This window comes from Dendrobates tinctorius, unplaced genomic scaffold (genome assembly GCF_039654945.1).
Source record: "Dendrobates tinctorius isolate UK_male_01 unplaced genomic scaffold, ASM3965494v1 ptg000362l, whole genome shotgun sequence".
Lineage (NCBI taxonomy): Eukaryota > Metazoa > Chordata > Amphibia > Anura > Dendrobatidae > Dendrobates > Dendrobates tinctorius.
The window spans coordinates 2,872,978-2,899,643 of record NW_027362028.1 but is presented as its reverse complement, the minus strand read 5'-3'; the positions used below and the strand labels follow the sequence as shown (position 1 = coordinate 2,899,643).

Here is a 26,666-nt window from a genome sequence, read left to right as displayed (position 1 = left end):
AGCAGGGGGTCACCTGTGAGTGTGGCTGCGCAGCAGAGCAGGGGGTCACCTGTGAGTGTGGCTGCGCAGCAGAGCAGGGGGTCACCTGTGAGTGTGGCTGCGCAGCAGAGCAGGGGGTCACCTGTGAGTGTGGCTGCGCAGCAGAGCAGGATGTATTGCCGCACGGACTCTGAGAGAAGAGCGCGTTTGGTCTTTATGTACTGTTGTGGCCATAAGCTTTCACCTTTTGCCTCTTCAGTATTTTTCTTTGTTGGATGTTTCTACAGTTACGATTATCAGCATTTCATGAGATTTTACACTTCTATTCACAAATGCATGAAGTTTTCGTATAGACTCAGAAGTCTGGAGAATAAGGGGCACCGTGGGAAATATTGAGGCTTCACAGAAACTTCATGGATTTATCATTAAAAGTGTAAAAACTTATGAAATGTTTTATAATTGTACTTTAGTAACCAGAGAAACATCCGACTAAAAGAGGGAAAATGTGAAAACCAAACCTTTTGGCCACAACTGTGTCTGTCACTATATGGCTGCCATTGCTGCTGCCCATGTGATTTCCGGGGTCTCCTCGTGCAGCTGCAGGGAGCGCTGACCACGGCCGGCTCGGCTTCCTGTGTGGGTTTTGGTGCAGCGTATCCTCTTGTCATAAGACGTTCCCGTCCTTATGTGCGGATCAGAATGGGGCGTCCTGAGTGGGATCTCTAGTCTGTAATGGGTGCTGGCAGGGCCCGGGGATCCTCGTACTGCTGACCTGTACTACCGGGAAGTGACGGCCCACCTCACACCGTGGCCGCAGCGCCGGGAGTCTGTTAATAGATCAGCCTGTTGTGGAGCAGGGAGTCGCGGGTGCATGCCTGGAATATTTTGGTTGCTGTCCCAGTTTCAGCATCGGGACCCGAAACTGACCTCGGGGTTATGTAAAGTTGATTAGTCCGTCAGTGTTCAGCACCTAATCAGGTGCTGGGCTCCTTCCAGTAGAGAAATGCGAGGGCGTCCGGCAGCCCTGGGGCAGGTTGTGCTTTCTCTGAATGCACATAAAGGAGAGATCCAAAAAAAAAAAAATATATATATATATATATATATATATATATATATATATATATATATATATCGCCGACTGATGAGCTCCTGAAGCTGCCTTCTGCCTGGGAATCTGCACGCTGCCCCCATAGCCGAAGTCACCCCTCTACTATGGGGGGCCACGTCACTAAAGAGGATGACGGCAAGGTTAAACAGCTTCCAAATAAGCCTAGATTCATTTCCTCACCATTTTCAAGATCTTAGCTTGCTGTCGGTGAAAGTAACGCTTCTGATCATTGAGAGGCAGTAAGCCCTGTGCAGAACTAGTCCTGTCCTCAGTGGATACATTGTGTCCAGCGCAGACAATGCTCTGTGAGCCAAACATAGGAGCTGTAACAGCACATCCTGGACAGAAGTCAGCCCATCCCTTTTTGAACCAGTTGCTATCTTCCTATGGGGAGAGCAGAGCAAGGCATCGACGGACCCCTTGTCCCCCAGAACGTAGACTTTTGTTTGTCCTGGTCACTAGTGACATATTGGCACATCGCTGCTCTTTATGGATTACATGGTGACCGCTGTGCCCCATCATCATAGATCTTCAAGCCCAGTGTAGTCACCAGGTCGTCTATAGTTCATAGAGCGGGAAGATTGAGCCATCAGTGTGGAAGTCCGATGTGGTCGATGGCCGACTAACCCGCCACATTCAGTGACTGCACCCAACTTTTAGTGTTGCTCTATTTTCCTGGCCTTTATCCTGAGACCATGATGGTGCAACATCGGGAGAGCCACTGCCTAATCTATGACCTTATGGATCATTGCTAGGACAATCCCACCGCTCCCTACAATGTCTGTCTCCTGTGGCTGTACCCGGGAGGGGTCCTCCGTCCAGATATTGAGACCCTTCATAGTGTGGGCTGATTATGTGCCACATGTGAGCGCCCGGCCTGTAGTGGAGCCATATGTGGGCTGCCCCCTGGCAGCGCTATTTCAGTGCCACCTGGGTTGGGATTTATGTCCACGCCAGGCATCTGCAGTACAGTAATACTTCTGGCAGTCTTTCCACGTGTCGGTCACCGTGCGCCGTCCATGTCCTCGTGTGCCCGCTGCAGATTTCCATGGAGGCTTTCACTTGGATTCTCTGGTTTGTCTGCAGCGATGCGCGTGACGTCCTCTTGTGATTCTGCCTGGCTGCATCACAGACATGTGAGCATAGACCGCCGCAGGGTGAGACCCTCTATATATGAGCCTCTGACATTATCAGCATTCAACACGGGAAGTATATGAGCATCTAAATGGGTAAATCCCTGTAAAGTAGTGTTTGTCCATGTAATGTGCGGGTCTGTCAGGTTCTGAGCTGAAGACCCCACTCTCATATCCTATAATAGGGTATATGGACGGGGGGTAGGATACATAGGGAATTTATTCTTGGTAGTCGGGTGTAAATTGGGATCAAAATGTGTCACTCGTGTCTATTCTTAATGCAGAAGTGACATTATTAGTGTTATTGAGCCTCTTGCCCCGTGCCAGGGGTCTGTCCTGGGAGCGGGGTCACTTCAAGCCTCCTATAAGCGTCTCATGCTGCCCGCCCCTATATAAGGGAGCTCCTATAGATCCCGTGATAAGATACGTAGCGTGGTCTCTTCACGTGTAGATAAGGACGTCCTTGACATTCAGTCGTTCGTGAAGTAACAGGATTTGCTTTCCTACTAAGTTTGCAGCACGGTTAAGCTGTACAATTACGGTGAGGCCGTCGGACGTGTGACCATAGACGTTAATTGTCACTTGCTCAGACCATGTGACTTCCCGAGCCTTCTGTCAACAAGCGTAGGGGGTTTCCTTCTCCTGGGGCGGAGAGGTGTGTGACTGGTGTGGACAGAAGAGGAAGGGGCTCCCAAATGTGGGAGATGTCATGCAGCCAGGATCACGACATACGAGGTGACCCACAGAGGCCATCCCTGAGTATGAGCTTTCTGACTGACTATTTCTCGTTTGAATCTACAGTGCCTTGCAAAAGTATTCGGCCCCCTGGAACTTTTCAACCTTTTCCCACATATCGTGCTTCACACAAAGATACCAAATGTAAATTTTTGGTGAAGAATCAACAACAAGTGGGACACAATTGTGAAGTTGAACGATATTTATTAGTTATTTTAAGTTTTTGTGGAAATTCAAAAACTGAAAAGGGTTTGAATACTTTTGTAAGCTACTAGAACACAACTGTGAACAAGGCCAGAGCAGCAGAAACCCTTCTTGCACGTGGAAATGATAGTGTACCATACCAAAGGGCACATGACTAATACATTGTAACCTGTGTGCAAAGTATTCAAGAAGTTAACACCATTGTCTGACTTTTCATCACTTCTTGGCCAAAGTTTTGCCACATGTTTTATTATTCCATTCTCCTGTTTGTCATCACTCATCTAATGTCAAGAGGGAACTAAAAAGTGTGCAAGACACATAATAGATGTGGTACAAGCCGCAGTTTTGTGTGTTTTTTTTTTTTTTGTGTTTTTTTTGTTTTTTTTACAAATTGAACCAGAATTTTTAATGCTTTCATACCTTTCCTAGTGTTCGTATGGCTACATGTGGGTGCAAGAACCGTACTAACAGCTGCCAGCCTCATCAGGAGAATTCACCAGGCTGACATCCAAATATCAGCCGAGCCCAGCCTTGTCCTATATGTGACCGAACGCCCCCTGCTAACATGCAGCCGCCACTAATGGGGACTGTCACCAAGTTTCCTCTTGAAAAGTTCCATAAAGTTTCTTGTCCCGATGTGAGAAATGTGGAACTGGGCACAATGTGGAATTTCACCGAGGCTTGCAAATCTTTTTTTATTTTTTATTTTTTTTTACATTTTTTGCTGGAAATCCTGAGACTGCAGCGCTAGAGGATCGGTGCGAGATATCACCGGTCACAAGGAAATGTCTGCGGCTCTGACATACGGTCGATGAGTGAGCAGAGAGGTAAAACCACCCTCGCCGCTTCGCCCTCTTACCCCCTCTGGGGTGCATTTCGTCCTGCTTTAGGGACATATTTTGAATTTGCCCTTTTAGTGCGAATCGCTCCGGATCAGACCCCATTTGATTATTTTGTGGTGCAGATTCCTGACTATTTTGTGGTGCAGATTCCTGGCTTTAGCTGATGGGAAAACTATGTGCCTGATTCTATTCAGAAGGCCTTAAATATTTTGGGGGCTGTTGTTTTGTAGACTTTTCTGATACTGGCTGAGACGGGTCACTGCGACACCATTCTGCTTTTGCTTTAGCGATTTTTGAAACGTGGGCGACCAGCAGGAGCCATATAAGTAAGAAGTGGCTGAATAGTGAGAATCGTACACAGACTCTTCTTCTGCGCTGACCGCTGCTGCCACTCCTGACGATCAGGGAGACTGTAATGTGCGGTGACAGCTGTCGGGGTTTGTCGGATGGATAAATCCCCACCCACGATCTGTCTGGGATGATGAGACATCATTGACCTGACATTAAGGGGCCCTCGGGCTTCGGAGCCCCTCCTAATGACCGGGCAGCGCGTATTCTCCAGAGCCCTGAACTGCAGATCTGCCTTATCACAGGCGAAAAAAATAATAAAAATCTGCCGGTCCTTAAAGGAGTTGTCTAGCTCTGCTCACTTCTGCACAGGGAGGTGACCAATGTGGTACGGGATCTGCTGACTGCGCATGCGCCGTGCCAGGTATGGGACGTGCCACTCACCTACCGATGCCGCCGCGGACAACTCCTTTTAAGATCTGTGGTTGATCGACACTGTTGTACATGGACTTCTCCCTGCAGGAGTTGGTCAGCTCCGCAAGCAATCAGCCACTGGCCAGCCTTACATATTACTTAAAGGGATTTTACAGGATGCAATGGCGGCACTCCGGCCCACAGTTCACGTATGGCGTTGCAGGTCAGCTCCACTACAGTGACTGCTGCTAAGATGCCGAACCTGGGGACGGGTCTTGCTCTGTTTCTGGTTGGAAGCAGCCGTGTTTTTCTGATCCTGGACACCCCCTTTAAGCAGTGGTTGATTTCAGATTATGGAGTTGTAGAGCTAGAAAGAGCGGCCGTGCAGGAGACGCGGGAAGTTGGAAAATGACTGGTCACGAGTGGGATTTCATAATTACTATGGCGCGTTGATCCTACTAGAGGGGGGGAGGCGGAGTAGTCAGCGCTGTAGTAGAGGCACCTGGGGGGAACCCTGTGGCTGACTCCTCTAGTCACGTGACTTTCATTATGGTCACGTGATCCACATTCTGTCCATCTCCACGGAAAGATCTTCTTTCTCCTGTGCTATTTCTGCAGCAAACAGCAGCCCTATAAATGACTTTGCTCCACGTGGCGGGTGATTCCTTATGGCAATGAGGGCACTATTAAACTGTGCAGGCTACTAATCACCAGCGACTGACCAGGAGGTACGGGTCTCCACCCAGAGCATGATGGGACCGCCGCACTGTATATCCCAGCATGCACAAATAACCATGATTTCCAGGAATATTCCATTATATGGCGCCGTCTCGCCACCATTCGCTTTCTGCAGGTGCGCAACTATTCCGTCGATGTTTTCTTGCCCTCGTCTCCTCGTAATTAATGTGTCCCGGTCGTGAACTCACAATTTTTTTTTTTTGTTTTTGCCCCTTCCTCATTCGCTCTTCACCTGGAGGTTGATGAAGACTGCGCAGGCTCAGATCGGATGAGCGGAGTGTTCCCAGCCAAAGTTTCCATTTGTTTGTTTTTTTTACTTTTTGTTTTTTTTTTTTTTTTTCCTTATTTGTTTGCAAGAATGGGTCTTTGTGCATCGCGGTCCGTAAGGGGAAGCCCTATTGTAAGTGTCTTCTGCTGCAAAGGTCACAAATGGAAAATCTCTGAAAAGACTGCAGCCTAAGAGGAAACTGGAGATTAGTAGCGCGACTTAAGACTTGAAAGACGAAAAGGCAGGTCAGGGGGTGGGAAAAGAGGAGAGCGCCCCGGCCGGGCGTAGGACTCCACGGATCTGGCTGATTAAGAAGCGGTGCATGAGTTAAGAGCTACAGAAAGGATCAAACACCAAAGCCCTGACCACCTGCAATTAGAATTCCTTTGTGAAGGTTCAAGACGACTTCAAACAGGAATTTTTTTTTTTTTTTCTTTTTAGCCAATTTAAAGCCTGAGGTTCTGCGTTAACCTCTGTGCCGCCGGGGAGCCCTCACTTTATTTCTCCACCATCAACGTCTCAGTTGAAACTACTGGTACAGTAATTTTCCTGCAAGATAAGTCAGGTCTCCTCTTGTGCACGAGCCTCGTTGGTGCATTATTTCCATTTAGTCCATGGTGGCCTTTCTTGTTTACAGTGTACCCCATATGCGGCACATTCCTGTGAGATCCACGTGTAGAATTGTATCCCTAGTCACGTTGTCAAGCCATAATGCTGCATCGGTACCATCGCCGTCTGTAGCCCCTGCTCTGCGGGGCCCTTGCACGCTCTGCGGGGCCCTTGCACGCTCTGTCCAGTTTATCGAAATCCCCACACTGTTCCCATCTGCATGAGGCGAACAAAGGGGCTTTGTGGGGAGAGAGAAGGTAAATTCTGCTCTTGTCACCTGAGAGGACGGAGCCTTCTCCATTATGCTTCAGCTCTTCACATCAGCTTTTTCTTTTTCCTCTTGAAGTTGCAAAATGTGTGCTCAGCCTCCATGTGCGCACCGTCTCAATTTCTTTATCGTCATGCATGCGCACTTCTTTGTTGTGTGCCCCCTCAAATCTTTGGCCTCAATATACATACCATACATGCTCACCCCCTTGACTGCTTGTCCTGTGCACGTGTGTACTTGTGTGCAGTACTCAGCAGGCTTGCATACATGAAGTCATTATTTCCCTCTACTCCTCTTTGGTCAGACCTCATCTGGAATATTGTGTCCAGTTTTGGGCACCACATTTTAAAAAAGACATCAACAAACTGGAGCAAGTTCAGAAAAGAGCGACCAGAATGGTGACCGGTCTGCAAACCCTGTCTTATGAGGAAAGGTTGCAGGATTTGGGAATGTTTAGTTTGCAAAAGAGAAGACTGAGAGGAGACTTAATAGCTGTCTACAAATATCTAAAGGGCTGTCACATTGTAGAAGGATCAACTTTATTCTCATTTGCACAAGGAAAGACTAGAAGCAATGGGATGAAACTGAATGGGAAGAGACACAGATTAGATATTAGAAAAAACTTTTTGACAGTTAGAGTGATCAATGAGTGGAACAGGCTGCCACGAGAAGTGGTGAGTTCTCCTTCAATGGAAGTCTTCAAACAGAGGCTGGACAGACATCTGACTGGGATGATTTAGCGAATCCTGCTTTGAGCAGGGGGTTGGACCAGATGGCCCAGGAGGTCCCTTCCAACTCTACGATTCTATGATTCTATGATTCTATGTCCCACCTAGCAGGCTTGCCTGTATACCTGCATGCCCTGCTCGGCGGGCTTGCTTGCGTGTCTCACTTGGTCGTTGGGCTTGCTTGTTTGTGCGCCTCGCTCTGCAGGCAGGCTTCCATACACGCTTTGCTCATCAGGTGTGCACGCTTCATTCGGCAGGCAGGCTCATTTGCTTGTGTACTTTTGCGCTCGGCTTACTTGCACGCTTCACTCTTCAGGCTTGCGTTCGTGTGTATCCCGCTCGGCAAGTTGTGTGTGTACTTGCGCGCCTCACTTGGCAAGTTGGCTTGCTTCTTTGCATGTGTACTTACATTCACGCTCGGCTTGCTTGCATGCGTGCGTGTGCACCCAGTTCAGCAGACAGGCTTGAATGCACATTATATTATAAAGCGAGGCTGACCGCAGCGAAACGGGCGTCGGGGTGCCTCTGGCCCGGCTCTTTAGTACTGAGTGAGAGCTTTTCCCCCTTCTCGTTCCCACAAATGATCTTATGGATATTGATATGACATGAAATTGAGCAGATAGTGTTTTGGTAGTAAGGAGAAGTTATGTTGTATGGTCCCTGTTGTTATCTTTAGCATGAGTTTAATACGTGTATGGGGAACTGAGACGTTAAGGTTAGATATGGGATCAGGGGATTGCTCCCTGGATATATTATCTGACATATAAGGGGTCATTCCATGGTAACTTATGTTACAACACAGTAACTTACGTTACAATAAGTTTACTTCTCATATGAAGTAATGGTATTGTAACGTAAGTTACCATCAGCTTTGTAATGTAAGTTACTTCATTGTGTTGTAACATAAGTTACCAAGTAATAACACTGTATTTTGTATTTAATTTGTATTCTTGAAAAATCAAACTGTGTTGAAATCTATTGAGAATAGTTTAATGTACAATATACATTCACTGATTTTTGTGCCTGCCCTCAAAGAACAGTCCGTAGCCATTATTAACTCAGTTTTTGGCTTGTGAATGTACCATGGAATGACCCTAAGGCGACGGTTTATATATGTTGTACTGAGTGCCATATGATCTCTTTTTTTGGTGTCTGGTGTAACATCCTTTTACGTATGTCTGTCTGTTTTTTAAGGTTGTAATATTAATAAAGTAACTTTTGTAATATTTATAACAAAACGCCTACGGTTCTCTTGTGTTTATACTATGAAATAGTGGGGTTGGATATAGTGGCCAAGGTGTATTACACTTTGCAAACTGTACAGTGAGTCTGGTTTTGGTGTACCAGGCTTGCATGCATGCCTCACACGGCAGGCTCGCTCGCTTGCGTACTTGCGCGCCTTGGCTGGCTTGCGTTCGTGTGCATACCGCTCGGCAGATTGGCTAGCTTGTTGCGTGCATACTTGTGCGCGTGCCCCGCTTGGCAGGAAGGCTTGCGCGTGCGTTTGTGGTCCCCGCTCGGCAGGCTGGCTTGCTTGTGCGCGCGCCCCTGCGGTCCCTGCTCGGCGGGCAGTCTTGCGTGTGCCCTTTGCGGTCCCCGCTCAGCAGGCTGGCTGGGTTGCAGGCGTGCGCGCGCCTTTGCAGTCCCTGCTCGGGGGGCAGTCTTGAGCGTGCCCTTGCAGTCCCCACTCGGCGGGCAGTCTTGAGCGTGCCCTTGCAGTCCCTGCTCGGCGGGTAGTCTTGCGCGTGCCCTTTGCTGTCCCTGCTCGGTAGGCTGGCTGGCTTGCAGGCTTGTGCGCGCCCCTGCAGTCCCTGCTCGGCGGGCAGTCTTGAGCGTGCCCTTGCAGTCCCCACTCGGCGGGCAGTCTTGCGCATGCCCTTTGCGGTCCCTGCTCGGTAGGCTGGCTGGCTTGCAGGCTTGTGTGTGCCCTTGCAGTCCCTGCTCGGCGGGCAGTCTTGAGCGTGCCCTTGCCGTCCCCACTCGGCGGGCAGGCTTGAGCGTGCCTTTTGCGGTCCCTGCTCGGTAGGCTGGCTGGCTTGCAGGCTTGTGCGCGCCCCTGCAGTCCCTGCTCAGCGGGCAGTCTTGAGCGTGCCCTTGCAGTCCCCACTCGGCGGGCAGGCTTGAGCGTGCCTTTTGCGGTCCCTGCTCGGTAGGCTGGCTGGCTTGCAGGCTTGTGCGCGCCCCTGCAGTCCCTGCTCAGCGGGCAGTCTTGAGCGTGCCCTTGCAGTCCCCACTCGGCGGGCAGGCTTGAGCATGCCTTTTGCAGTCCCTGCTCGGTAGGCTGGCTGGCTTGCAGGCTTGTGCGCGTCCCTGCTCGGCGGGCAGGCTTGAGCGTGCCCTTGCAGTCCCCACTCGGCGGGCAGTCTTGCGCATGCCCTTTGCGGTCCCTGCTCGGTAGGCTGGCTGGCTTGCAGGCTTGTGTGTGCCCTTGCAGTCCCTGCTCGGCGGGCAGTCTTGAGCGTGCCCTTGCAGTCCCCACTCGGCGGGCAGGCTTGAGCGTGCCTTTTGCGGTCCCTGCTCGGTAGGCTGGCTGGCTTGCAGGCTTGTGCGCGCCCCTGCAGTCCCTGCTCAGCGGGCAGTCTTGAGCGTGCCCTTGCAGTCCCCACTCGGCGGGCAGTCTTGAGCGTGCCCTTGCAGTCCCCACTCGGCGGGCAGTCTTGCGCATGCCCTTTGCGGTCCCTGCTCGGTAGGCTGGCTGGCTTGCAGGCTTGTGTGTGCCCTTGCAGTCCCTGCTCGGCGGGCAGTCTTGAGCGTGTCCTTGCAGTCCCCACTCGGCGGGCAGTCTTGCGCATGCCCTTTGCGGTCCCTGCTCGGTAGGCTGGCTGGCTTGCAGGCTTGTGTGTGCCCTTGCAGTCCCTGCTCGGCGGGCAGTCTTGAGCGTGTCCTTGCAGTCCCCACTCGGCGGGCAGGCTTGCTTGCATGCGTACTTGCGCCCCACTTGCTGTACCCCCTTCCCCCTCGGCTATTTGGCCTCATCTGTGGCTCTCAGAATAGATGACTTTGCTCGGCCTGGCTGTCGTGTCACATCATGTCAGTGTATCGGTGCGGCCGGAGGCCTGACTTTTATGTGTGACTGCTGGCCGTACATCACTCGCCCCAGTAGATGTTCCCCCCACCTCCGGCGGCCTCCGCTGTGTGCGGCTCTGCAGCACTTCCTTTTCTTGTGTTGCTGACAGGATCTGCGCAGCTGTCCTCGCTGTGTTTTCTCTGTGCAGGAAGTCTGAACAAGAAAGGAAAACAAAGTCATCTTAAAAAAAGAAAAAGGAAGCGGCTAGGGCCATCTATTTCACTTTTTATACTGTTAACCCCTGCACTGCTGCGTCTGCACACAGCACGAAACGCGTTGTTACCGCCATGTCACCAGGGATCTGACTAATGCAGAGCGACACAACGTCACCCGCGGCTCAGGGAAAGCATCTGACCGTTACATAACTGCCGATCATCTGGATTATGTCCATTACGTGCAGGCAGCGGAGTGACTGCAGGGGAAAGGCAAAGGGACGACCTTAGGGCTGCAGCCACACACCGGACTTTTGTTGCTAGGTATTAACGCTCTATCTGCAGCCAGGATGAACACACAGTTGTATATATCAATATCTCGGCACAAGAGCCTTTTGGCCCCGGACTGGACTATCCATTGTTATTACTGTGCATGGAGTTACTCAGTTATTCCTCCTGGAAGTGGATCACAACTAGGGGTCTCCTGCACAATGTGACATCGTCCAATCAGAGCTGACAGTGCAAGGTCACACCCCTTTGCCAAGGATTACGGTAATGCCAAGTTGTCAGATATTTTCAGGAGGTATAACAGAGGAACAGCACAAAAAGATGCTCCAGAATTTGCTCAAACAGGTGGCAGTGGAGACCTGTCCTCTGTAACCCCACGTAGCCGTGCAGCGCTCCCATCCCCATGGCGCAGTGACCCCAGTTCACCGTCGGCTCCTATCCAGTTTCCCGTCCCAGTTTATTGAAAGGGATTTTCTGAGGATTTGTCTCTCCAGGGCGATGGTGTTCTGGGGCCGCCGGCCATATGCTGCTGCTTCTCCATGCTGCTCACATTGTGCGTGTTGCTCTTTTTACACCCCCTGCGGACATAATATCGGGCACGTACTTGGGTTCTCAATAGGTTCACTGTTTGTCAGCGCAGCCCACCCTGCAGTGCACGGCGGCATGGGCGTCCCGGACCGGGGGGGGGGGGGGGTTGTGGTGCAGCGTTTCTGCTGGGCTGGATAGATGTGTTTTTATCATTTCCTAGGAAAGCTGGGTGATCCGCAGTAGATGCGGCTGAATGAGAGACAATACTGCCACTCCTTCTGCGGGTTTTGTCTGGTACTGCAGCCATATTCACTTTATGGGTTCGTAAATGTAAGACCCCCACACAGCCTGTTCTATTGAGCCGCGTCTGTACATTTGGAAAGGTTAAAAGAACAAAGGTTAAAAAAAACAAACAAGCAAATATTTTGTGGTGCTGCAGACGCGCCACTCCGGCCGCTTGGAAGTAATCTCTCAGTAATTGTAATGTGAGGTGGAGGAGCCGGGCATTGTGTGCTGCACGGGACGTCCTGAGTACTCACTTCTCCCTGTTTTTTTTTTCAATTCTTCCTGCAGCCGTGACATGGAGAATAAAGAAACACTCAGGGGGCTGCAGAAAATGGATGACCGCCCGGAGGAGCGCATGATCAGGGAAAAACTCAAGGCCACGTGTATGCCAGCCTGGAAGCACGAATGGCTGGAGAGGAGGAGCAGGCGAGGCCCCGTGGTAAGTACCCTCTGGGGTCGGGATTTTCATCTCCATCCCACGTAGCGACCACAACCATCAGTCCCATCGTCAAAGATGCAGGCGAGGGCAAAAGTCAAATAAAAGCACTTTGCTTTCCCAATCGCATGCCGCTTCCTTGGTCTCCTGCTGATCTTGCTTTTTACCCGGCCTCCATTGATGACCTGTTGGGTGGGAATAGAGGCCATGCAGGGGACCAGCGAAGGCCCAGTGTCTTGCAAATGTCCCCTGCGTATTTGTGCTCAGATTTGCTGCAGCGTTATTCTGAGAACCAGTCCTGATTTCTGTATTTTATTTCTTCGCACATTTGCAGGTTGTAAAGCCAATCCCGGTGAAAGCCGACGGCTCAGAGGCTTCCAAATCGGACTCCTCTGTGGAGGGGACGGTAAATGGGACTGCACAGACAGTGAAGGGCAGGCGCAGTCCTTCCCCCAGCAGCTCCTCCAGTTCTTCAAAGTCAAAGCCAGAGTCTCCCGGAGTGCGGCGGAGAGGAGTGTCTCCGGTCCCTGTAAGTACCTCAATGTAGACTGTTGCAGATATCATAGTGGCTGCAGAGCATCTCATGACCGAGGGTCTCTCCGTAACCTATTATTGGTGATGACCCCTTATAGATGATCAATCACACATCGTATACAATGCATTGTCTATATTTACCTTCTTGATCCCTATAATCTGGAAGGGAAAGGGTTATAACCACAGTTTTGTGGCGTTAATGAGCCCACTGGTGGCAGCTCTACCCATCTGCCCCCTACATCCAGAGCCATCTCACGTGCTGTACATTCGCGTGGACATATCTTGTTTGTTTTTTTTCTCCCAGTTTCAGAGCGGCAGGGTTACACCGCCCAGGAGGGCTCCTTCTCCTGATGGCTTCTCGCCCTACAGCCCAGAGGAAACTAGTCGACGCGTCAACAAAGTCATGCGAGCGCGGCTGTATTTACTGCAGCAAATTGGACCCAATTCCTTTCTGATTGGAGGCGACAGCCCGGATAATAAGTACAGAGTGTTCATCGGACCTCAGGTTTGTGTATCGATTTATCATTGCTGCCATTTGTGAAAAGTTATAGAACTGATGGTGCATGTGTGAGCGGTGTAAGATATAGAAGTATTACATATGCACTTGTGTTATCAGAAGACAAAACATTCAACCTCTGTCTCCACATAGTAAATGATTAATGGGGGTCCTAAACTCCTAATGTCGCATGCTCCGACTCATGGGCCTGACATGCATCTACTGCACTTAAGAACCCTCCTCTTCCAGCTTTCATACTGATCCCCCTCTCCTCCTCCTCCAGCTTTCACACTTATTCTCTCCTCCTCTGGGCTTCCCGCTGATCCACCCCCCTCTCCTCCTCTGGGCTTCCCGCTGATCCACCCCTCTTTCCTCCTCCGGGCTTCCCGCTTATCCTCGCCTCTCTCCTCCTTCGGGCTTTCTGCTGATGTTCCCCTCTGGGCTTCCCGCTGATCCACTCCTCCGGGCTTCCCGCTGATCCTTCCCTCTCTACTTCTTCTCCGGGCTTCCCTCTGATCCTTCCCCCTCTATTCCTCCTCCGGGCTTCCCGCTGATCCTTCCCTCTATTCCTCCTCTGGTCTTCCCCCGCTGATCCTCCCTTCTCTACTCTTCTGGTCTTCCCCGCTGATCCTCCCCTCTCTCCTCCTCCTCTGGTCTTCCCCGCTGATCCTCCCCTCTCTCCCCCTCTTCTGGTCTTCCCGCTGATCCTCTGGGCTTCCCGCTGATCCTCCCCTCTCTCCTTCTCTGGGCTTCCCGCTGATCCTCCCCTCTCTCCTTCTTCTCTGGGCTTCCCGCTGATCCTCCCCTCTCCTTCTTCTCTGGGCTTCCCGCTGATCCTCCCCTCTCGCCTTCTCCTCTGGGCTTCCCGCTGATCCTCCCCTCTCGCCTTCTCCTCTGGGCTTCCCGCTGATCCTCCCCTCTCGCCTTCTCCTCTGGGCTTCCCGCTGATCCTCCCCTCTCGCCTTCTCCTCTGGGCTTCCCGCTGATCCTCCCCTCTCTCCTTCTCCTCTGGGCTTCCCGCTGATCCTCCCCTCTCTCCTCCTCCTCCGGGATTTCCGCTGATCCACTCCTTTGGGCTTCCTGCTAATCCTCCCCTCTCTTCCCCTCATCTGGGCTTTCCGCTGATCCTCCCCTCTCTCCTCCTCCTCCTGACTACCCGCTGATCCTCCCCTCTTCCCGCTGATTTTCCCCCCTCTCCTCCTCTTCCTGACTTCCCGCTGATGCTCACCTCCTGACTTCCCGCTGATCTTCCCCTCCTCCCCTTTAAAATTGATTGGATAGTGAAACTTTCTCCCCTAGCAGTCGAGAGACCCTAAAACATAAGTAGCAGGCGACACCATTTAAGCCAATAAGCCGGGATGTGGCGGCGATATTTGGCCATGCGGCTTTATACGGTAGTGAGTCTGGTTCTGTGCACAGATGCGGCTCAGGTAACACGGCGGCTGTGGGTTTTATTTTTCCTTGTGAGAGTCGTCTGTGCGATGTTTATTCTCCTGATACAATTATGTGCTTCATCAACTCGTGGGAAAACCAATGTGTGCACACAGTGATTGCCCCGTGGGGCAGCACTGGCGCCTGATGTCCTGTACTCGCATCATATTACCCGACCCCTCCAATGCCAGATGCGCCTGGCGGCTGTGTCCCTGTCTGGCCAGCGGAACTGTGGGTACGGACGGACCACCTACCCAGACTCGTTCAGGGTTTGTGTCTTGTGATGGATGCACGGTGCCGTGGCAATGGATGGTTGTGACTACATGTTATGGGGCAGACGCACGCCGTTATAAGCCCATCGTCACCTGTCTCCCTGGGATAACTGCACTATGCAGAGCAGCGCTACGTGCATTAGTCGTGCTGTGACGCAGGTCTGCGCCGTTTTCCCCTTATGTGCAGCATTATATCCTCCAGGATGACCCATAATTCTGGCTTATCTCTTGCAGACCTGCAGCTGCGGCCGAGGCACGTTCTGCATCCATCTCCTCTTCGTCATGCTGCGAGTCTTTCAGCTGGAGCCCTCGGATACGATGCTGTGGAGGAAAACCCTGAAGAACTTTGAAGTACGCAGCTCCTCTGCTCATTGTTTCAAGGAAATGATTGTATTGTAATTATCCTCCCCTCCTCCGTCCTGCGCTGAATAGGAAGGAGCGCTGGGAACTGGGGGTATAATTACTCCGCAGGCTGTAAAATGAGCTTCACGTGGAGCCAGAGCACAGAGTCGAGGAAAGGAGGAATTGCACAGTCTGAAAGTTATAGACCACGGCTGAGGACGAGCGCTAGACACTCCTTGTGCCGCCATATGGTGCAGTGGATTCCAGAGAGATGCTTCCCTAGAAGCAACATGATATGGGGTTAGATGGCACAGTTTATACACACAGATGCCATACGGCCCCTTGCGCTTCTTTGGGCAGTGTACTATGCAGCTGTCCTATGGTCATCACCAGAACAAGCGTCCCACCTCCAGATACCCTGCCGATCCTTACATGAAGGGATGGGGAAAAACTGCAAACGGCTGATGTTGGTTCCCACCACTTAAGTGGTAGCATATCTGAAAAAGTTACTTTCCAATGGGAAAAATTCTTTAAAGGGGTTAGTCCACTCTTGTAAATTAATGGGCTATTCCTGGGATCTTATGGATGAAAGACCAGAAAGAGAGACCCCCATCTGACAGACATTTAACGTACGAGCTTGGAACAGTCCATACTGTCCCTTTAGCACAGCGGCGGATTCTCCCGCTCTGCTGCATCGTCTCCTGGTCTCTGTCCTGCGCTGACAGTGTTCCCCTTGTTGCAGTATCGTGCTCATTTTCACCTTTTTCTCATATTTCAGCCGCTCCATCAGATCTTCCTCGCCGAGCATCGTACAATCTTCATGGTTATTTTCATTTATTTTTTTTTTTTATTTTATTTTTCGTCAGGTTGAAAGTTTGTTCCAGAAATATCACAGTAGACGTAGCTCCAGGATCAAAGCTCCATCTCGTAACACCATCCAGAAGTTTGTATCACGCATGTCAAACTCTCATACATTATCCTCATCCACCACCTCCACCTCTAGCTCAGATACCAGGTTTGTACCAGACGGAGCGCCCCCCGCTGTCACGTGGTTGATTGTGTCTGCACCGTGTGTGATGTGATTACTTGTGTCTGTGCTCATCTGAGCTCATAAGAATTCATTACAAGACATCTTGTCTTTATTAGATGCCTTTTACTACGAGACCCTTGAAACAAGTCATCCTATAGGGGTTTTACATCTCAAGGAGTGTGGCTGTAGAATAACAGAGCCCCTCCGTGGGCCTCGCGCCGGCTCCCCCCGCCCTCTCCGTGGGCCTCGCGCTGACTCCCCGCCCTCTCCGTGGGCCTCGCGCTGACTCCCCCCCCCCCCCCCCCCCCCCCCCCGCCCTCTCCGTGGGCCTCGCACTGGCTCCCCCCGCCCCCTCCGTGGGCCTCGCGCCGGCTCCCCCCGCCCCTGTTCTGATCATGGTGTTTGAGCCTCAGCGGTGACAGTTGTGTTGCGCGCAGTTCACCACTGTAGCCAATCACTGAGCTCAGCGGCTTGTGCTGAAAACCCCAAGACCTAAGCGGCAGCAGGGAGGCAGTGCAGGACCCAGGAAGGGTGAGGACCTGCTCTGTTTTAGGTGGTTGGCGTCAACTTTCCTGAAAGCGTAAAAACCCATTTAATACCATGCAACTCCATTTCTTTTAGGGAATAGGTAATGAGACCAGTGTCTGTCATATGGGCAGGTGTGCCGTGTTCCTTGACGTGATGGAGCAGTGGTCACGCCCGAACGGTGCCACTCACACGATGTATGGGATTGATGAGCGATGTACTTAGCTCCTGCCTGTGAACATCTACCGTTTTGTGCCTGCAGCTCTTTTACAGATGTGTCTCCATGGTAACAGACAACAAGCCCCGTGTAGTCTGACCCGGCATTTCTGTTGCTATCTACTAGGATAGTAAGACATTAAGACCGATGAAGCGGTGACTGCAGGATCAGACTATATAGGGTTTGTTGTCTGTTACCATGGAGACACCATGCTCTGCAGAAAAGCTTTTGTGACTTTTGCTGCAGGATGTGACATTTTCCTAGAGATGAACAGCTAAGCCGGGACTGCAGCATCGTTGTTTTTATTAGGGGAAATGGATTTGCCTCTTCTGCGCGCCCCCCCCCATGTAATTTTTTTTTTTCACACTCGTCATTTCTTTCCTCTTCAGCATAAAGGATGAAGATGAGCAGATGTGTCCGATCTGTTTGCTGGGGATGCTGGACGAGGAGAGCCTGACTGTATGTGAAGAAGGCTGCAGAAACAAGCTCCACCACCACTGCATGTCTATCTGTACGTCACCGGCCCTGTGCATGACACTGAGGCCCATACTCCAGACTGCACCGTGCACCCCTGGGGGGCGGCAGGATAGGGAGACCGCCGGGCGTTTAGTAGATTGAGCTTTCCATGTCATCGTAAAACAAATTTCCACCTTTTTAACAGCAGGAGTTTAGATCCAGAATCCTTGTGTTGGTTAATTTCTCACCATATCGTTATAGAGAGCCAGATCCGGATTACATCGGGACATTGTCTAGCCACCACTAGGGGGCGCACAGCAGCATACTGCATACACTGAACTCTGAGCAGTGGGTCTCCTCCTAGTGGTGGCTGGAGGCAAGAAACTGGTCATGCAGGGGATTCTGTATCAGGAAAAGCTCTCGCTGCTAAAGGCATATGAGAACTAGATCCGCACAATAATGATAATAAAAATAATTTATTAATGAAGCAAGTAATAGGGAGTAGCCGTAGATAAACACATGCACTCAAGGTGACCGGGGGGGGCTGGGATTTATCCACAGATAGGAGCTACATTGCTCATATGGCGCCGGCTTATACCGCAGCGCTGCACAGAGGCAACGTGTAATCTGCGTGCAGACATCGCCATCTAGCGGCCGCATTCATCATTGCTTCTGAATCGGTCATTAAATTAGCGACGTGGTGGAAATGAATGAGCACAGGCAGTTTGCGCAGAAGGATATATACGAGGCGGCATCTAGAAAGTCTCTGCAGATGTTACACGGTGTAATGGAGGATAAAATCATCACCATATTATCTCATTGTGCATTATCTAATGGGCGCTGCTGATTTAAGGGACCCGGCCGCGGTTTACTAAACACAAACCCCCAGGATTAGGACCAGCTACTGAGACCGATACCACCCTGTAATGAATGATGGGAAGCGTGCTCCCGATGGTTTCTGCACCTTCACTATTAATACGTGTGCAAGTTTAACCCCTTGACAATGTGGCCAATTTTTCATGTCTTCTCTTTCCTCTCTTTTAAAAGCCATAACTTTTATTTTTCCGTCCCCATAGCTGTAGAAGGGGCTTGTTTTGGGGGACAATTTATGGTTATGAAAGATGCCATTTACTAAAAAAAAAAAGGTTTCGTCACCCACAGTGTATGGAGCAGGTTCAGCTACTGAGCTCTCTGTACGTATAGCGCGGATGACGCCAAGGGGTTAATGGGTCCCAGCCTTAATGAGCACTCACTGCCTCGATGAGACATGTTGCCGTGCCTGGTGCAGGGTCTGCGTGAACCCCTTTAACCTGCTTTACCCCTCTCGGCATCAGTTTTTACACATTGCGTCTGTTTGCCGTAAAGCTCAAATAAACCGAAAAACGACCCCATTTGCTTTAGATGATTAGTTCCATTAGTGACCAGCATGAGGCGCTGTCTAGCTGCTGGTCATGTACTTAGGATGTTCTTGTCTTTACTTTTAGGGGCAGAAGAATGCCGGAGAAACCGCGAGCCTCTCATCTGCCCTCTCTGCCGCTCCAAATGGCGATCTCAGGACTTCTACAGGTCAGTGGTCATTTCGGGGCCGCCCTAGTTTCTGGGGGGCCGCCGGCATCGTGTCTGACATTTGTTCTGTCTGTTAGTAGTCACGACATGCCGGGGCCTGTGGATTCTCCCCCCATCCTCCGTGCTGCGCAGCAGCCACCCCTCCAGCAGCAGCCTACGACGCCGACAGCTGGATCCCAAAGACGATCCCAGGATCCCAATCTAAACCTCACTCATTATGGCGTGCAGCAGATTCCTTCCTCTTATAAGAGCATGGCCGAACCGTGGATCCAGGTATCACATCCTCATGGACATCACTTCCTTTCTTATAGGGAAAATGCCCCTGCTTCATCGATCAATTGGTTGTGGAATTGGAGAGATGCGTTAACCCCTTATCGGAGAATTATTTTCTGTCTAGGTTTTTGGCATGGAGCTGGTCGGCTGTTTGTTCTCCCGGAACTGGAACATCCGAGAAATGGCGCTGAGGCGGCTGTCGCATGACGTCAGCGGGGCCCTGCTGTTGGCGAACGGTGAAAGCACTGGAACGTCCGGCACTGGCAGCACCTCGGGCAGCTCTGCACCGCACCCTGCCGGCGGCTCATCTCAGTCCAGTATCTCAGGGGACGTGGTGGTGGAAGCGTGCTGCAGCGTGCTGTCTATGGTGTGCGGAGACCCCGTCTACAAAGTCTATGTCGCTGCTCTAGTAAGTGTCTCCTGCATAAATGTCAGTGTGTTTTCTCTCACTTTACACCCGAATAACCCAGAACGTCCCATCTATAGAAAACCTTACGGGCCATGTTGGTGTACACTCCCTGCCACACCACGGCTGAACGTCAGAAGCTGCAGCGACTTCTCAACCCTGTGGTGGAAACCATTTTGGTCAAGTGTGCAGATGCCAACAGGTAATGTAGAGCGAGGAGCACTGGTATTGGAGGACAGGGTGACGGATCTCATATACTGACACCATGTCCTCTTCTCCTGCAGCCGCACCAGTCAGCTGTCTGTGTCCACCCTGCTGGAACTATGCAAAGGACAAGCCGGAGAGCTGGCAGTGGGGAGAGAAATCCTCAAGTCAGGTCAGTAACAATCCACACTCGTCGGTAAAGGTGCGTCAACATGAGGCAGAAATCACAGCAAAGCCTCGCATTATGAGCTCACCCTTATGAGGGGAATCTGTCCCTAGTGTTCAGCTGTATACGGGCTCATTACCATTGGACGGTAGACACAATAGTGCACGTCTCAGCAGGTCGTAACACCATCAGAACCGCTCACTTCTGATTTTGTGCCCTAACCTGTCACTTTCCGCTGGATTTTAGGCTCCATCGGCATCGGGGGTGTGGAGTTCGTGCTGACCTGTATCCTGGCCACCCAGCCGGAGTCCAACAACTGGCAAGCGTTACTGGGCCGCTTGTGTCTCATCGACCGGCTGCTGCTGGAATTTCCTGCTGAATTTTACCCCCACATCATCAGTGGAGACATCGTCCAGGCAGACGCCGCGGTGGAGAGGTAACCGGGGCGTTAGCTCATGTGTAACACATTCTATGGGGTGTAGGGGCAGCAAGGTCACCCGGGCCTAAAGGTTCCTCGACCACGAGTATCAGGGTATCGCCATTTTTCATTGCGGTCCAGAAGCTTTATGTTCTAATGAAACATCACAAGTCTTCATTGGACCCACATGAGAACAGGAGGATTAGGTAACAGTATTAATGGGGAGTCTTTGTGTCCGTGCGGCACATCTGACGCCTTTCTCTCTCTCTTGTAGGTACAGGAACCTGCTATCCTTGCTGAATTTTGCATTGCAGTCCATTGACAATTCGCACTCGATGGTTGGAAAACTGTCACGCCGAGTGTTCCTGAGCGCGGCGCGGATGGTGGCACGAGTCCCCCACGTGTATGTCAAGTTGCTGGACATGTTAAGCGCCACAAGCTCCACACATTACAGCCGCATGCGGAGGCGATTAATGGCCATTGCTGAAGAAATGGACATAGTTGAAGTAATTCAACAGGGACTGGAAGATGCACAAGCTTTCGAAAGCCGGCGGGAAGCTTTTTTGCAGCCGCCGGCCCCAGCAAACTCCCCCGTCACCTCACAAAGTAATTCCCCAGAACATACTATGCAGCTATCAGGGAAGGACGTTGGTGTCTCAAAAGCGGCTTGCAGCCCGGTGGACTTGACTGAGACCCTAGACGTTCTGTCTTTGGCACCTCCATTATCCACCGCACCAACCGAACAACCAAAGCCCGCCATCCAGACAAAACGCAGACCACTAAGTCAATGCTTGAACTCTCCCTCCTCCTCTCAGCCCCATTCCTTATTCCAAACGTTGCCTTCCCCTTCCTCCGCCCCGTCTGGGACAGCTGGCCCTGTCTCGGATGCCACCAAACCCAAACCTCAGGGATTTGCTCCCTGTAAGCTTTCCTCCGCTTCCCCTCAGACTCAGAGGAAATTCTCTCTTCAGATTCAGAAGCATGCAGGGGGTAAAGAACCTGAAAAACTCTCTCCCGTGTTCACCCAAGCTAGACCATTGCCATCTCCACAAATACACAGGCCAAAACCATCGCGGCCCGCCCCGGGGGACATGGGCAAAGCCGGAGAATCTCCAAAAGGAAACTTGACTCTGGAACTAAATGTCTCCCACTGTGATAATGGGGGTAGTAGTACCAATGCTGTTATACCGAGTGACGACACTGTGTTCACTCCAGTAGAGGAGAAGAGCCGCCTGGATGCCAACACCGAGCTCAACTCCAGCATGGAAGACTTGCTGGAAGCCTCCATGCCGGCGTGCGACAGCACCGTCACCTTCAAGTCCGAGGTGGCCATCCTGTCACAGGAGCGGGCGGAGATTGATAACACGTACAAGGAGGACGTCAGCCATAATCAGAAGTGCAAAGAGAAGATGGAAGCAGAGGAGGAGGAGGCACTTGCCATAGCTCTGGCCATGTCTGCTTCTCAGGACGCCCTGCCGGTCATCCCCCAGCTACAGGTGGAGAACGGAGAGGACATCATCATCATCCAGCAGGATGTAAGTGTTCAGCACTGCCGGGGGGAGGTACATGTTGTGGGGTCTGACTCGCGCACTTCCTCGCCGCATGGGGTCCTGTCCAGGTCTCTTCTGGCTCTGGGGATATGTCTGCATTTCTAGATTTGCCGTTCAGGTCTCGGCTGGAAGAGAACAAGTGTGGGAGCTGCGACTGTGACCATAATGTCCTCCTGTTCTGCATCTGCAAGAAGCTAAATCTATTTTATGAAGCTTCAGTTTGTGACTTGTGCAGAGACCTCGCGGCGGTTTATGATTTTTCTGTGGCTTGTCTTATAATGAAAGTCCTGATCCCCGGTACCATGGACGCCGGCCGGTCACAATATCTCACAGCTGCGACCAGAAGCCAACATTGTGCTCTTCTCCTTGCAGACCCCGGAGACGCTGCCCGGACATACCAAAGCAAAGAACCACTATCGGGAGGAGGTGGAATGGCTGAAGGGGCAGCAGATCGGACTGGGAGCCTTCTCCTCCTGTTACCAGGCCCAGGACGTCGGAACTGGCACCTTGATGGCTGTTAAACAGGTGAGACTGCGCCCGGTGCATCAGTGGCTAAACATGAAGGTTCATGTCCCAGGTCATGGAGCAATTCTGATCGGCAGATCTGGTCTCCACGTGGAGGGTCTGTTGCTGAGCATGGAGGGTCGGGTTCTGTGTCTATTGGGTCTTCGGCTGCACAGACGTAGTCATTTTTGCCATACTTGGAAATCTCAGGGTTTGATCACCAGTGTTCAACTCCGTGATGTTTTCGCATTCTTTGCTGTTCCTTTGGGCTAGAGTATCGTGCGTAGATATATGCAACCTATATGCCCATGGGATGGGACTGGTCGTCCCTCTATTGTTCTGGTCACTGTTTATCACCATTGCCGTCCCTCCGTCATCATACCTCTCTTCTGCCTCCTGCAGGTCACCTACGTCAGGAATACGTCAACCGAGCAAGAAGAAGTGGTGGAGGCTCTGCGCGAGGAGATCCGCATGATGGGTCACCTCTGTCACCCCAATATTATCCGGATGTTGGGGGCCACCTGTGAGAAGAACAACTACAACCTGTTTGTGGAGTGGATGGCAGGTAAGGAGGGTCCTGTCCCCCCCCCCCCCGTGGATGGCTCATCCAGCTGTGCTCTTGGAGTTTCTCCTGACCATCTCTCGTTTTTCCAGGCGGCTCTGTCGCTCATTTGCTGAGCAAATACGGAGCCTTCAAGGAATCTGTGATCATCAACTACACGGAGCAGCTGCTGCGCGGCCTGGCGTATCTGCACGAAAACCAGATCATCCACCGAGACATTAAAGGTAAAGTGCTGACTTACACTGGGGGGTTGTAGCCCACGATGTAACCTGTGTACCCATGAATAGATCTGTCCCCAGCTCACCGCCGTCCTGCTATGTATCGCCATCTGTCTGTTTTTTTTTGCAGGTGCTAATCTACTGATTGACAGCACTGGACAGCGGCTGCGCATCGCTGATTTTGGAGCAGCCGCCAGACTGGCCTCGAAGGGCACAGGCGCTGGAGAATTTCAGGGCCAGCTGCTGGGGACCATCGCATTTATGGCACCAGAGGTACGGACGCAACGTCGGCACGTTGTACTTACACGGTCGTCACTGACAGCACCGTCACATCATGTTATGTCTGTGTCCAGGTGCTGCGGGGGCAGCAGTACGGGAGGAGCTGTGACGTCTGGAGCGTTGGCTGCAGCATCATAGAGATGTCCTGCGCCAAACCTCCGTGGAACGCAGAGAAGCACTCCAACCACCTCGCCCTCATCTTCAAGGTAAGGCGTCGGGGGGGGTCCCCAGCTTCACGTATGGTTGTGCACCACTCATGCCCTCTCCACGTACACACAGCAGAACAAACCAGTATTGATGCAGTATAAATTTTGGCGGAGTGGCAGCACATTGGCTTGAGTGGTTTGAGCAGCATCTAAATGGTTAATCAGTAGTGGTCAGAGCTCGGCTCGCTGCTGTGTAACAGACCCCCAGTTGGTTGATGCACCTGGTGTAGGAAGTACTGTTACTGTACATGGGGGGGGGGGGGAATCACGTGATGTCTCATATGTCGCTGATGTCATCACATTCACCACCTAAGAAAAATGACATCACAGCTGTCCATTATATCACACCTGGCGGGAGAGCTCACAGTGTTCTGTATTTACTTTGCTTTCAGATTGCGAGTGCGACCTCTGCCCCGACCATCCCGGCTCATCTCTCACCCGGTTTACGGGATGTGACCCTCAGATGCCTGGAGCTCCAACCTCAGGACCGGCCTCCATCCAGAGAACTACTGAAACACCCGGTCTTCAGGACGAAGTGGTAGAGAAGCCGAGAGGTCGTCGTCTTCTACGTGCTACTGATCCCGCGGGGGGCACATTACCCGGCACCGTCCCCGCCGCAGACCGTACCTGTGCGCCATGCAGCCGCGCCTCCATGCCGGGGGCTTCGGGCCGGAGTCCAGGGTCCGTTCCAAAAACGAGGCCGTCGTCTTCCTGTTTATTTATTTTACGTGAGATTTGCGTCTCTTGGAGCGAGTATCAGACGGTGGCGAAATCTGGGGGTGACCGGAGTGACAGCGCGCAGCCATAGAGACAACTGCAATGTGTAAATACAGTCTACACTGTACAACACCCGACAACCTGCCGACAGCCCGTTCCCCTATAGATCAGGAGCTGATGTCGTTTCATGTTTTTGGGAAGGGGGAATTTTTAGCATTTTTATTTATTTATTTTTTTTAAACTGCTCAGAAAATATATTTCCCTCTGAGAAGAGCAACCTGGAAATTGTAAAAATGAAAACCTTAACGTGGGTTGTTTTGGAGCCCAATTTGTAGTCTTAAAACCCCCATGCTTTACACTGCAGCTCATCTTATTCGAGTTGTCTTGTCTCAGCCCAGTGATCTGCTGCCTCCTACAGGTCAAGTGTAGTACTACACAGCAGCCATTTCTTTTTACAGAACTGTCGTCCATATGCCCCAATTGGTCATAAAGGGGCGGTTTCATGACACGGCCCTTAAGTGTCCGCTATGAGGTCATATTATTCAAAATACATCTCCTGTGAGGGACATTGGATGTTCCTGTGTCTGTCCCCCATGCAGCTAGATAGGCTCCTCTGAATAAGACCTTCTTTCATGGAGAGGTAGCATGGCACCACATATAGGGAGCAAGTCCCAAGAAATGCTGTGCATTACACTGCCTCTCTGTGCTGCACAGACTTGTTTAGGGGGCCTCAGTTTCCAGGTTGCTCTGCAGAGCGGGACCTTCAGTGCACATCTCCTTCCTGTTGTCGTGTCTTGGTTAAGATGGGTTTTTCGGGTGACTCTTCTTCTAGCACGGATCTGTTTCAAACCAAATCACAGTGATTGACTTGACAACGATCTGTTATGTCTTTAATTTGCCAACTTGCTGCTGGTTTCCATTTGTAATACACGAGGACCACGAGGCGCCTCCCTGTCCACAGGTCAAGGTGGGTTTCGCGGGGCCTGGTCTCCCTCTGTCGCAAGTGTGACCGTTGCGAGGGTGAGGCAGGGCAATGCCGTTCAGAGCTTCTGGTGGGCTGCGCGTTGGCCCCTTGGCATTGCTCACGTGTACTACTGAAGGAAAGCAGCCGGCGCTCGTCGTTCCAATCAATCCAATGATTTTTAACTCCTTGGAAGCCAGGTGAGGTTGTTGCACAGCGAAAAAGAAATCCAGATCTTCTGGAACTCAGGATCAGCTCTCGATAAGCTACTGTCCGTCTCAGCCGCCGCTGCCGAGAGCGCGCTGAAAGTGGCGCCAATGTGAATTTTCGTGACACCGGGACATTCCTTTTCGTGCGACAGACAAGCAAATTCCAAAGAGTTAAAGTGACTGTTCCTTAATGTGAAGTCTCGTAGCTCTGACTGTCTCGTACTTGATTCCTATATATATATTATGGTCTTGCACTCTTTCCAATGTACTGGAAGATGGATCGTTGTGGCCGCTGCCCCTCCCCCGCCCGAATCAGTATTACCCCCCTAGATCTCCGCTCCTCCAGGGCTTGCGCTTCGTTTCCTCGCTTGCCGCCATTGTGTTTGCATTTTTTTTATATGCAGATATTCGGTGTAACCTTCTCTCCTTTTGGATCAAAGCTGGACTGCGACCGGTGCCGGGCGGAGATTAATGTTACTGGTACTTGTGAGTCTGTACATAGCGCTCCTGCTCCATGTGATTTCAGCCTCTACTACCTCAGGTCTCCTATAGATTTTCTTCTACCAAAGTTTTGACTATTTTTTTTTTTGTTTTTGTTTCTTCTGTATGACTGATTCCTAAGACTTCCAGGGCTCAAGGGCTTAAAAAAAAAAAAAAAAAAAAAAAAATGTCTCTTAGCACCTTAACTGTGCGAGCGAAATGTTGCCGAAATCTCTGGGTTAAGATGAAAAAAAAAAAAGTTTAAATTTGGCTTCAATGTATCCAATGTTGTTTTAAATATATCGAGATATTTTAATTATTAAAGGTTTTTAACCCTTGAAGCGATTTTCTAGCATTTGTACGGATTTCTGGCGTTCTTGTCTTTATAGTAAAATAAAAGTTTTGAAGAAACGTCTCCGAGTCGTCTGTGCGAGCGGCGGATATATAGCGGAGCCGATCAGTGGCTACAGGGACGGGGTCTGCGTCTGCAGGGAAAGGGGGGGTCCGCATCTGCTCCACCATTACTCGCCCATCAGGTCAAGTAGCAGAACAGGAGCAAAATTCTGCCGTCCGG

The 26,666-nt window shown here is 51.3% G+C and overlaps 1 protein-coding gene across 2 annotated transcripts in view; it reads left to right on the top strand.

Annotated features, from left to right (window-relative positions):
* The window catches only part of MAP3K1 (mitogen-activated protein kinase kinase kinase 1), a 35,270-nt gene extending 8,837 nt beyond the window's left edge, over positions 1 to 26,433 (top strand). Inside the window, exons 2-20 of one of the 2 annotated variants that reach the window (XM_073562682.1) lie at positions 11,923 to 12,073; positions 12,405 to 12,599; positions 12,909 to 13,109; positions 15,038 to 15,154; positions 16,012 to 16,160; positions 17,307 to 17,428; positions 18,858 to 18,939; positions 19,020 to 19,212; positions 19,337 to 19,621; positions 19,699 to 19,820; positions 19,903 to 19,994; positions 20,235 to 20,424; positions 20,681 to 21,941; positions 22,329 to 22,481; positions 22,863 to 23,025; positions 23,115 to 23,246; positions 23,371 to 23,513; positions 23,594 to 23,725; positions 24,118 to 26,433. In XM_073562682.1, coding sequence (XP_073418783.1) covers positions 11,923 to 12,073; positions 12,405 to 12,599; positions 12,909 to 13,109; positions 15,038 to 15,154; positions 16,012 to 16,160; positions 17,307 to 17,428; positions 18,858 to 18,939; positions 19,020 to 19,212; positions 19,337 to 19,621; positions 19,699 to 19,820; positions 19,903 to 19,994; positions 20,235 to 20,424; positions 20,681 to 21,941; positions 22,329 to 22,481; positions 22,863 to 23,025; positions 23,115 to 23,246; positions 23,371 to 23,513; positions 23,594 to 23,725; positions 24,118 to 24,267 — 4,033 coding nt within the window. In that variant the 3' untranslated portion in view covers positions 24,268 to 26,433. Of the gene's footprint in view, positions 1 to 11,922; positions 12,074 to 12,404; positions 12,600 to 12,908; positions 13,110 to 15,037; positions 15,155 to 16,011; positions 16,161 to 17,306; positions 17,429 to 18,857; positions 18,940 to 19,016; positions 19,213 to 19,336; positions 19,622 to 19,698; positions 19,821 to 19,902; positions 19,995 to 20,234; positions 20,425 to 20,680; positions 21,942 to 22,328; positions 22,482 to 22,862; positions 23,026 to 23,114; positions 23,247 to 23,370; positions 23,514 to 23,593; positions 23,726 to 24,117 lie in introns of both variants that reach the window. The other variant, XM_073562680.1, reaches the window with a different exon arrangement.
* The last annotated feature ends 233 nt before the right edge of the window (positions 26,434 to 26,666 follow it).